Source organism: Durio zibethinus, chromosome 28, assembly GCF_047325235.1.
Source record: "Durio zibethinus cultivar Kanyao isolate XHJ-2024 chromosome 28, ASM4732523v1, whole genome shotgun sequence".
Lineage (NCBI taxonomy): Eukaryota > Viridiplantae > Streptophyta > Magnoliopsida > Malvales > Malvaceae > Durio > Durio zibethinus.
Window position 1 is genome coordinate 14401991 of NC_143189.1, and position 12481 is coordinate 14414471.

At 29.7% G+C, this 12481-nt stretch overlaps 1 protein-coding gene across 7 annotated transcripts; it reads right to left on the reverse strand.

The window, feature by feature from the left end:
- Positions 1-3829: 3829 nt before the first annotated feature.
- On the reverse strand, positions 3830-10788 carry LOC111280655 (protein MANNAN SYNTHESIS-RELATED 2-like). 7 transcript variants are annotated; one of them, XR_016335148.1, is made up of 6 exons: positions 10520-10785; positions 9639-9789; positions 9400-9470; positions 8580-8605; positions 5664-5771; positions 3830-4410 (listed from the first exon to the last, which is right to left on the reverse strand). XR_016335148.1 is itself a non-coding variant. In XM_089757305.1 (5 exons), the coding sequence occupies exons 1-4, from the start codon at positions 10619-10621 to the stop codon at positions 8602-8604; spliced, it is 366 nt and encodes a 121-aa protein (XP_089613431.1). In that variant the 5' UTR covers positions 10622-10788; the 3' UTR covers positions 3830-5771; positions 8580-8601. The 7 variants fall into 7 exon arrangements, 4 of the variants coding, with proteins under 4 accessions (XP_089613431.1, XP_089613430.1, XP_089613428.1 ...); XR_016335147.1 differs by having other exon boundaries at positions 8520-8605; positions 10520-10778; XR_016335146.1 differs by having other exon boundaries at positions 5631-5771; positions 8520-8605; positions 10520-10777.
- Positions 10789-12481: the final 1693 nt, after the last annotated feature.

A 12481-nucleotide genomic window follows, 5' to 3' on the forward strand; every position in this document is an offset into this window, starting at 1 on the left:
TTACATGGCAAGGCCGAAGCTCCCTTTTACCTCTAATGGTGCTACATTTGTTATTTAATTAATTTTTACTTAGTTTTGCATTGATTTTACTTTTCCTAAATGTTTGATGAATGTTTGATAAAAAGTTCTAAAATTAGTAAGAGATTATATGTTTGCTTGGTGTTTGATGAACTAAAAATGAACTTTGTTGCATAATAGTCAAGTGTAGTAAATTGCTAACATAAGTGTTGGTATTTGCCCTTCAAGTCGAATCATATTTTGAATAAGACATTGTTATATTTGTAATATTTTGATATTTGATATCTTATAAAGGTTTTGTTTATTTATTATTGAGCTTAGTTTCATTAGTTTCATGTATTTCATTGTTGATGCTTATATGTAAAGTTTTTGGAATATAAATAAAGCTTTGCAAGAGAATTACAATGAAATTACAATTATGAGATTATCATTGTATCAAAGCTATATGTTCCAAAATTGTTCCTAGTCGATACTTTACAATAAGAGGATGTTGATAAAAGTTATTGAGATTTCACATTGTTATGCTCTTGCTTATGAAACAAGCAATCAATCTCATAGGTTGAAGTTTGGATAAACTTAAGCTAACATGTGAGTGTTTGTTACAATAATAAGTTTACTGAATATAATCCGAGATGAGAATGCTATATAGTAGTTTACATAGTGTCTATAACTATATTCTCATGTGATGGTTGCATAAGTGATCATTTAAGTTAAGATTATTTATAATTTTATATGATAAATGTTATACTTTGACTTATGGTTCTAACCAAGAATTCTTCAATCAAGTATTGTTAGGTATAACATGAGACATATGAAGATACATGAGTAATCGGATGGAATTCATCACCTTTTGTGATCAAGAGATATCTCAATTAGTCTTGATTGAATTAACTTAAGAAATAATTGGTCAAAGTGAAATAAGATTTTAAAATTATTTTAAAACTTATTTGTGAGTTAATGTCAATGACAACACTTAATATGATTGAACAATACTGAGTAGATTGATTGAGTAGACTAAGCCATACTCAATGTTCAAACTAAGATATTATGTGATGAAGGATATTAATTATACACCAAGACCATTTATGGATAGGTTGTTAAGCCATTTTGATTTTTTTTTAGTAATTAGGGATCATAACAATGTAGCTAGTATTGATTATGATCTATAAACATAATATTAGCTAATTGGAGAATTAATGATGAAGTCAAAATGTTTTATTTATCCATAGCCGAATGTAAAGGCTCACAATGCATATGTTTATTGCCAACATACTAAAAAACCTAATAGGTTACACATAATAGGACAATTATGAAATATTAAAATTGAAACAAATTAAGTTGGATCTAATTTGGTTTTGGTATAAACAAAAGATAGAGGAAAAAAAACAAAAGAGAAAGAGAGAGACTTTCCTTATTTAGTGCATTTAGCCAAGTATAGGATATTTATGAAAATATACATGTCTTGCATTAACCTAATGTGGCCGAATATCCCTTTAGAAAAAGAACATTAAACGTCCACCCTTCTTGAAAGACACAAGGCATGTTTGATGCAAAACAAGCTAAGAGCAATTTTAAGCAAAAACTTGAGAGAAAAACAAAAAGCTTTGTAAACACTCACTAGCTAAAGTGTGGTTTATGTTTTTTCTACCTTAGAAAAGGTTCTTTCACAAGAGTTCAAGTGGATTACCATTAGAGGCTACACGTTTGGATAGTTTTGTGGATAACTAGGTAGATCACCAACCTGAAACAAAGCAATTTCAGCACACAAGGTACATACCATAGTCGAAACCTATGTAGCTTATATGTGTTGTTTGTTTGTATGATCTTGTTATTTGCTTTTCCCTTCAATTTCAACTATTTTCTCATTTATCTTTTTTTTTTCATTTTCTTTTTCCCAACTAGCAAGTGTTTTTCTAACATTGATAAAGAGATTTGGGTCTCATGGTAGGAGTAGTAAGCCTAATCTATTCATATCTCTTTCTTAAAACCCCAAAATTAATAATAATAATAATAAAGGTCAAAATGTCTTTGAACTATAATTTAATAACCAGTTAAGCCTTAAAACATTTTATTACAATCAACAAAGTCTTTAATTTTATTTGTATTTTGACTTAATTGAACTCTTAAATAAATGAAATCTAGTTACGTGACAAAATTTAATCAATTAATCCATGAAATATAATCAATTAAACCCTTAAAGGAATTTTAGAAAAGAAGGAGAGAAAACATAAGGAATGAAAAGAAAAAATTTTAATTTTTTCATATATTAAGTACATAACATGACAAACTTTAATTCATTTTATTAATGTTACATGAAACTTTATATTAGTTGACAAAAAATTAATGGTGTTAATTTTTCATCCAAATAAAGATTTAATTATATGCAAATAAAATTATATGGATTGATTAATTGAAACAAAAACTAAAAGTTTAGGTTTTTTTTTTTAATTATAGTTTTGGAGTGTTTTTTAGCGTAATATAATAATAATAATAATAATAATAATAATAATAATAATAATAATAATAATAATAATAATAATAAATGAGTCAGTCAAGAGTTTGACATTTTGGGGTTCTTTTTTATATTTTATTATCATGTCATGTTTAAAATTATCATATTTAATTAAAAGAAAAATTGATAATTAATTGATTATGTTTGTCATTACACATGCTAATGGTGATTGTTTTCCCATTACTCTTACCATCCTTACCAAAATTAAGGATGTCAATTTTATCCATTCTCAATTAAGAACTCGACTTTTTATCCGAATGAAGATGATGATAGATATTATACTGTAAGTATGAGGATGGGGATAGGAATGAGAATGAATATGATTTTAAATTTTTATTGGATACGAGAATGGGGACGGATAATATAATACTTGCCCCGTACCTTATATATATTTTTATATTTAGTAAATAAAATTTTTATTACATAATATAAATTATTATTTTAGGTTAATTAGAATTAATATATTTTTATTGAAAAATATATATTAATATATATTTATAAAAAAATTACTTAAATATATAGGATAAAAATAAAAATAAAAAGTTAAAACAATAAATTTTAGTTTTTATTTTTTTTAAGTTAAGGGTATGGAGATTACCTATACCCATTAAATACCTGCAGGGATGTAAATAATTTAAAATATCTGTTGGATATAGATATGAAGATGGATATAATATAAAAATACGAGAATGAAAAATACTCTACCATACCCATACCCTACCATTGACATCGCTAACCAAAACTCTATATATACAAAAACATATTTCACTTTTACCCTCAATTTGACAGCTTCAAACTAAAATGCCTGTATTTATGATACAAGTAGCTATAACTCCTCATGCTTGGCTCATCAGATTCTTAGACCAAGTGTATTAATCGTTGGGAATAAATGACACACCATAGAAAGGAAAATTCATTTTATCTACCAATAATGAACTCTTGGCTTTAATAATCCGAATTTAATTTAGACAGTTTCAAATACCAAAAAAGAAAACATCTACTCTAATTCCTACAACGAGTGTCCGTCTGCCACCGACTTTTAACAATTTCATATGATCAAAAAGCTCCTTACAACATCCGTAGCTTTGACTCATTCAATGACCCTTTTGAGGTAGCATTCAATTAGTTTGGAATTCAAATTCTAATACTTACAAATCCTTTTTCTATTCCTGGATTGCAACTTTCTATATAAAAAACTCTTTACACCATTATAACTGCAAAAAATAGCTTGTATTTTATCTAATTAATCATCTCCATACAAAAGTAATCTTCTTTCTTTTATCAATTAAAGACAGAAAATTTATAAATGTGCATCCTTATAATAAGAATGAATAAATTATAAAAATGAAGTTTTGCATCACATCAAGCAGCATATTGACTCAAAGCCTATAACATTTCTATCCTATTGAAAAACATATTGAAGAAAAAAAAATCAACAAAACTTTTATCTAAGGCACTTCACACCCAAAGGAAGTTGACTGTCCATCTACTTACCTAAAAAGACTCAGACTGAGGTAAATGGAAAGGACCAAGAACCTTTTATGAGGGTACCCGCAAATGCATGTATAAATTCCCTTTCCAAATTTCTTCAAAAGGGAAGGTTAGAAAAAGCATGAATAAGCTAAGTGGTTCTTCTTGGCAACATAAGGAGAGAGGTAGTTGGTGATGGTGGCAGAGGTGACAGGTATATCAGCTGGAACAAGTATTTGAGGCTTCCTTGAAGCAATTCTTTTCTCGGCTACATTGGCATAAAACAGGCCAGAGATGGCTGGAACAAAGACATCGCTCTGAGAACATATGTAGAATTCTATAACCTTTTCAAATTGTGAATCTTTTGATTCAAGGAACTTCCCCTTTTTCTCCTCTGGCAATATGCTCTCCTACAACAGTTCAAATAGCAAAAAAAGGGTTTTGAATAATAGGAATAGCAAAGTTCTACTTCAAGACTGAGCTTCAAGCATTAAAAATTGTGTAAAAATTACAGACTAATGCAGCATGCAAAGGATTTTAGAGAAAACTTTCGAAGTTCAAGTTGAAGAGTCAAAATTTAGATAACAGGGAATCCCTTACGAGCAAGACCCATATCTGTATTACATGAATAACCTTATGCCAGTTGATTTTCAAAATCAAGCATTGCATATAATGAATGGTTCAAGAAGCACATTGAAAATATAATTGGTAGAATTGTTATCAGATAAAAGAAGAATTTACTCACCTTTATGTATGTTTTAGGGAAGATATCTTTCAGGACACTAAGACTGTCATCCCACCTTGATTGAGTCAGGTATATGGTGGTATCTGTATCAAATCCAACTATAGACACCCTATTTTGTTCAGGATTCTTTGTCAATTGAGAGCTCGATTGTAGAGATTTTTATTCATTTTTTATTTTAGATTTTTTATTTCATATTTATCATTTTTATTTTCTATCTATTGTTTATTTTCTTTTTCTTTCTCCATTATCAGATTAATTTTTTTTAAAAAAAGCTAAAATAATGAGATTAGGCTTGGTGAGGATTGTTATAAAAAAAATTAGATATGCTAATATTTAGCTTTGGATGATAATCAAAATTGAACTGAAACACAATCACTTGATTTTATATATCATTACAATTCATATTAATAGAGGAAGAGGGGGGAGAAAACAGAAGCCAAACAAAAGGGGAAGCCCCCATCGCCACCAAGCCCTCGAGGCTTCCCCTTGGTGGGAAACCATGGGTTATATATACAGCAGGGTTGGATCGCCTATCAATTATGGCTTTATATATCAACAATGAGAAGGTAAAAAAAAACAGAGGAAAAATCGAGCAAAACCAAGAAATCCAGTAGCCGATTCAATCACCACCCTTAATTTAGTCGTCATTCTTTGTTACGCACTACCTAAATCGGCCACCTATGTCATCCTATCCTACTACCATTTGAACCACTATGGTGGTCTATTCAGTCCAAAACCACCCACCAGCCTAGTTCCCAATCCCAGCAAACCAATTTCCAGAAAACATAAATCCAACTTTCAACAAGCCTCAATTATCAACAGCAAGCACAATCAAACCCAGACTAACAAGAAAAAATAGCAAATCATCCCGATCGAAGTACCTACCACAATGGTCATCTTTCTTATGACAGGCCATACCTCAGCCATTCACCTGTTCTGGCACTAAAGTCACTTCAATTGCCTTGTTGCCCCCCATCATCAAATCTTCACGAAACTGACACCTCCCAAAATCAGCAAACTTGGGCCCTGCACATAATGAGAGGTCACAAAGCAGTTAGAAAAATATTTTTTAGGTTCTTGCTCTTCCATCTTTAAATCTACTTAGTAAGGCTTAGTTAGAAAAAGAAGACAAAAAGCAAAGTCAAAAAGGCTATTTTGGGTAGTGGTAACAGTAGAGGAAGTTTGAAATTATAGTGGTGGGAAGAGGCCTGGTTGCAATAGCGAGCAGCAGTTCAAGAAGGATTTTTAGAGGCTGTTTTAGAATAAGAAGACAAAGGGAGGAGAGAAGAAAAATGGGGAAGAAATATATAGAATAAGAATCTGAATAGGAGAGAGGAAAAAAGTAGTGTCAAAAGGTGTTCAATCTTCTGTTAGCAACTTTACCGCCTAAAATAGTATCGAGAAGGCGTGGGCTGCTTTATGAAGTCGGTAACTTGCTCGCTGAAATGTTGTTTGAAGCGGTACAGTCTGGGTGATTGTTATCTTCCCTCATTCGATAAAAGAATCCAACTTTCAAGAGTCAGATGAAGAAGCTGATTATCTAGTTTGAATGGACTCTGGTTCCATTTGAATCTAGCAAAGACTCGATTTGTATTAAGAATCTATAGAGCATCGGAGGCGAGTAAGATGACTACTTTTAACGCGAAACTTTAAAGGTAAAATCTCCCACTCTAAAGGAATTCTGAAGGAAATAGATCACTTTTAACCAAGAAAAAGGTTTAGCCCTTCCCTTCGTGCACCAGAAAGAAAAGAATGAAGATGAGGCACTTCCTTCGTCAAGTAATACAAACCAACGAACAGAAAACAGCAACACGACGCGAAAGGCAGTTGCTGATGCTTTGAATGCTTTGGCACTGTATTCAAGCAACTTGATTGCAAATAGAACAGCTTCAAAGATAACAGTACTGAAAGGTTGCCAGGAGATTGCCCATGCTACGCCTTGCCTAGTAGTTGAAGTGACTAGGTTTGTTGTTGAAAAGGAGATGGGTGACTCTGTTGGAACATTATATATGTATTCCGATCCTGTTGCCAGCTAGTTTGATTAGGACAGCTTTCCTGCCTTTGTTTACTACCGTCGCCTTTTTTCTTGCTTCGGACAAGGGAGGATATTTCTTAACTTCCCGATTAGATGTTCCTCGGTCTTGGTGTTTGCATAACCAGTCCTCTATCAAGCACTGGTAGAAGCTGTGGGACAAAGCGCTAACTAGAAAGTGAAAGAAGGAAAACCAGTCAGGCAATGTAACAAGCCAAAAGGGAGCAAAGGGCCAAGAATTGATGCACCTAAATCCGTCACCATCTCGTAAGCAAATGTGATGCAGGAAGCTATTCATTTGTTCTCGTGTTGGACACCAAGTTTAAACTATTTCACAAGAAATTTTGATTTGTCGAGCATCTTTTAAATAACCTTTGAAGATAAAAAAATTAAAAAAATATTTTTTAAAAAAAAGTTAAAAGTATCAATTTTTCTTGAAAATAAAATTTTTAAAAAATATTTTTGAGGAAAAGTTGAAAGTATCAATTTTCCTTGAAAATAAGTTTTTAAAAATGGATTTTTGAGGAAAAGTTGAAAGTATCAATTTTCCTCGAAATTAAAGTTTCTAAAAAATATTTTAGAAAAAAGTTGAAAGTATCAATTTTTTCTGTACAAAAGCAATCATTCTTTTTCTTCTTTTTCCTTTTTATTTTCTTGAATTTTCTTTAAAAAATCCGACGATAGAGCCTCTACAAGTGAGATAGTAGTTTTCTTATATACTCTTGAGGTGAGAAAATTTTCTCAATTTTTTGCTAAAAGTATTAGAGTCAATTGAGAATAATTTTCAATAATTAATTACTTGGTAAATTTTTAAGACTTATTGGATAACACAAAATTAAGCTGGTACCATCTTTTGATGGGCGTTATAAGGGTGCTATAACCTTCTTCACACGTAATCGAACTTTCGAATCCTGTTCTAGTTAGTAGACCCGAACCTATTTTTTAGGGACCCTTAAATTTAGGTGTTCCCTAAAATGATAGATTCTTTAAGTGGTCAATCGCACCTAGATAAAAAAAATTAGTAACGACTCCTTCAAGTTAATGTCTAGCGATGGATCTCTGAATCTAGACGTTATGACACCAACTTTCCTCAAAACTAAAGCAATCTCCTGTGCATTATAACAACTTTTTGCTCCAGTTGAACCACTTCCGTGACAATTCTTATTCTCTAGTATCTCAATACTCAAGTCGACTGCTATAAACCGGCCATCTGATTTGCAACTCAATGTTCTAAGCCGTTCAATCATTGAATCAACAACTCCATTAATCTCTGGTTGCAACTCTAAAGTTCCAAACATTCCCAAACATGCAACTGAATCAACACTACTCTTTTGTGCGGTTTTTCTCATATTTACAGTAGGGAAGTACGTTGCAAGCCTTATGTTGCCCTTTGATTTAAATACTGGTTCTACATTTTCCACAATGTGATCTTCAGTGACCTGATTGGGAACTTTCACGGCAGCAAGCTTCCGGATTGATATTTCATTGGGTAATTCTTTTGCTATTTTGACAACCCAATCCAGGCTTTTCACTAACTTCTCAACGTCATAAATATCTTCAAAGTTTCTGAAGATTTTCAATTACCTTATCAACATTCAGATTTTTCACTTGGATTAACTGAAATTTATACTAGTCAATATTCTTCTTTGAATAACAAAAAATAAAAAATTTACGATGAGGGAAGGTTAAAAGAAAAGGAGATGAGAGAATAGGAGATCTTCAAAATTAAAAAGAGCACTAACTTTTCATCATCAGGTTTGCTTCCTCTAATGTGAGGAAGTACAAGAGTTGCGGTTAGATACCTTGCTACCACTACAGCATCAGCTATCTGAAGAGGCAATCACCACAGAATAAATAACAGATTAGCTGGAAAACAAGCAAATGACTTTCAACAGATTACTATTCATAAATATCCGGCACTTTGTACCATTAAATTCTGTGTAAAATAATCAACTTATAATTCAAGATTCCATTCCAAATCTAGATACTTGGCAAAACAAGAGTTGTCAGCAAAATAAGCAGTAAACATCAATATTAAAGATTTTAAATTATTTAGTCAGCTCAAGAACTGGAATTTAAGGTTTTACAGTTATCAGATTCCCAGTGGAGGTAGAAGTGTTAAACTAATTTTTAAATAATTGCATAAAAACAAAAGTTGTAAGAAACTAGTCCGGTTGAAAAGTAGCGCAAACTTTAAGAGAAACCCTGAAAAGATAAAATTGAATAAAGACAAGCAAACTTTGTGGAATTTTTAAGACAAATAGCTTCCTGAAATTCCTGATTTCACATCAACGTGCATCACAACTAGACTAAAGTTCCCCCTTTCTTACAATCAGCAGATAACATGTTACTTCAGTATTAAGAACACCTCATGAGGTGATGGCTAATTGCAAATAGTACCAATAATAACGTTCATTTACTCATTTTTAATGTAACAAGTTCACAATGACCGACAGTTTGATCTATCAATTTATTTATAAAGCTCAAATTCAAAGGATGCAATGGAAAGGGATCTTTTATACACATTAAACACGGTTTTGTTGTGAGAGAACAGAGACAAAAAGGCAACAACAATGCATCTTAATTAGATACCTTTATAAATAAAATAGATACTAAATATACCTGAGAGACATGGTACTCTGGACCATTAGTCAATGAGAAAGTAACATACCCTCCGGACTGCTCTATCTCATCTGTCAGCCAAGTAAGAACTTAATCAATTAAACAGAAGCATTAACAGAAATGTCTGTCTGTGAGTGCACAATAATATTGAATACTGATTTCTGGACAAAGATATATGCATATAGACAAATTTATTGAACACTTGGTCATTTTTTGGAAGTTGGGTGAAGCTATCAAACCAAAAGCCGTCCTGCTCCAGCATGGTTTTAGCTCTTGACTATCCTCCATCCAAGGCCCTTTGCTCCTCTTAGAAAGCCGCACAAGGCCATCCTTTTCAAAAACATTGGCACTGTCAAATTGAGCATCCTGAGCCTCCCCAGGAAGTTTTTCCTACACAATAAGAGCAGGAAAAAAAACCATGTAAATTCAGAGTAAATAAACCAAAGCTGTATAAGGAATTGAAATGAAATCAAACAAACGTTGCAGCGCTTTAATCACCATAAATAAAAGATAGGCACAAGTAGAACTTAAAATAATAATAATAATAATAATAATAAAACATCTACAATTTCCTCTAGTTGGCTACAGAGCTTGAGGATGGAAATTATAAATCTGACAGACGCAAAAACCTTCACTCATCTAAACTCGGGATCCTGAAATAACTATTAGACTTCCCAGACTAAAGTTAACTTGAAATGGGTCGTTTTTCCTTCCTGATTCAATCTAGTTTCCAAGATACTTCACCACAACTTTAATGTTTTCAAATTAAGAAGAAATTTCAAGTTCAACCATGGTTTCTTCTTGATCAATTAACATTTACTTGTGAAAAAATACTAACTAAAATTAGACGCAAATAACCAAACATCTATAAAAGACAACACTTTTAAAGATCATGGTCAGAATAATATTCTTCTTTTAAAGTTGCAGATTTGATGTCAATGAGACTTACTTCCATAGAATCAGAGATTCACAAAACCAAAAAACAACTAAAAAAAAAATGTTATAAAAAGTAGAGAAATTGGGAAGTGGGTTTACTATAAAAATTCAATTTTTTCAAAACATAGATGAAAAGAATTTATAAACTTGAGACCACAGAGTAATGTAAAGGAAGAGGCATTACTTGAAGAGAATCAAAATGGTCTCTTTTGATCATTTGACCAAGCATCACAAACATGGTGAGAGTGAGTATACCAGCCACAACCTGCCTCAAATCAACTCCCATTTTTCTCTCTCAAAATTCTGTGGGAAGCAAACACAAAAATTTTAGACCTGAAGAGGTTGGTTTAACAAGAAGCTATGTTAGTGCAGCAGCCTTAGTATTATTTTTGGATCTCATACAGCACCGACAGTTTGCCATGAAAATGATGTGCTGCCTGTTTACTTTCAACATTTTTTTGTCCCGTTTAGCCTTTGTTACTTTTCTATTTTCTTTTGGAGAAATCTTATATGCAGTTCATATGGGAACTTTGTTTGTAATAATTTATAAAGTTTTGAACTTTAAAATTTAAATTTTTAAAATTTATTTCTATTGAAATAAAATTTTAAGTTGTAGTTTTCAATTCGCGTTTTTCTTTGTTATAAAAAATTGTGAAATATTAAAAATTTTGTAACTCAAAATAAGTTAAATACTCATCAAATATGAAAATTTTAGGATTAAAAAAGTTTTTTTAGCAAATATTTATTGTATTTAGTTTTAAATTACATAAATTTTAATTATATTATTTTTAATAAATTTTAACTTATTTTAATATATTTTTACTATATTAATTTTATGTTATTAGTCTTATTAAAAAATTATTAAGTTAGATTCAAACTTAATTATTTAAATAAGTTTTTTTTTTTGTGAAGATCAAAAAATTTTAAAGTTCTCATTATAATTTATTTATACTAATTAAAATAATATTAACTTTGATATATTAATTTAAATTATTAATATTATAATTGATTAATATAAATAATAACAATATTATTAATATGATATTATTAATAATTAATTATATATAGTAAAAAGTAATATATTAGAGAAACTAAAATATTTTTAAAATTTAAATTTTGAAAAAGCTCAAAAAAATTAAAAATATTTTTTGTATTAAGGAGATTAAATTTTAAATTTTATATAAGTATAGAGACTAAATTTTATATTTCATGAGAATATAAATATTAAATTTCAAATTTTGTAAATTTCAAATTTTATATGAGTATACAGACCAGTTGCATAATTTAATAATTAATTTCATCAATCTTAATTATCACGTTAATAAGTCAATGTCATGTCAACATAGTCAATGCTGATCAACAGCCATGTCAACTATTTAACGAAAATCAAATAACACTGTTATCAATTTGATCGATATTATTAAATTAAATTAATATGAAAATCTAATTTCTATCAATTATTATATAAGGATTAAAATTTAAGGTTCATATAAATATAAAAATTAATTGCATAATTTGACCTAACCTCAAGTATGACAAATTAATAATAAATAATCCTCTAGTAAATTAATAACAACTGCTTACTATCAATATTGTGCATTTAAAGTTTATTTGTAAAATATTTTTAATAAAAATTGAATTTTAATTGACAAAAAAATCTATTAATTGGATTAATTCTAATTGGTATATCACAAAAATAAAAATATATCTCATTTCTCTCCTTTCTATTTCTTTTGCGATTTAAAGAAAAGATTATGTTTTCTGTTACTATCTCAACTCAATTTATAAAAAAAAAAAAAAATAGAAATGTGTATTTTTTGTGCTTTAATGTTTTAATAATTAGGCAAACTTGGCTGTGGCATCACTTTCTTTTTATATATTTTTTAAAATTAAAAGCTCATAAAGGTTTTTAATAAATGTTGTATTCTAAATTTAGCATGTCATGATTTGTTTTTTATGTTATACTAATTTATTACCCGTATAATACATGAATTATCTTTATTTATTTAAATATGTTTAAATATATAAATTAATATTATTTAATCCCTTAGATATTCAATATATATATAAAGTACAAATAATATAATTAGTATTAAATATAATAAAATTAAAATTTTTAATTAAAAATTAATAAATTCAAAATATA

Excerpts from the sequence above, each read along its gene's own strand:
- LOC111280655 (XM_089757302.1), bottom strand. The coding sequence starts at position 10,621 with ATGGGAGTTGATTTGAGGCAGGTTGTGGCTGGTATACTCACTCTCACC. Across the intron at positions 9,790-10,519 it reads ACCATTTTGATTCTCTTCAA|GAAAAACTTCCTGGGGAGGC; the intron begins GTAATGCCTCTT and ends CTTATTGTGTAG. Across the intron at positions 4,411-8,519 it reads AGCAAACCTGATGATGAAAA|GAGAGCATATTGCCAGAGGA; the intron begins GTTAGTGCTCTT and ends GAACTGTTGTAG.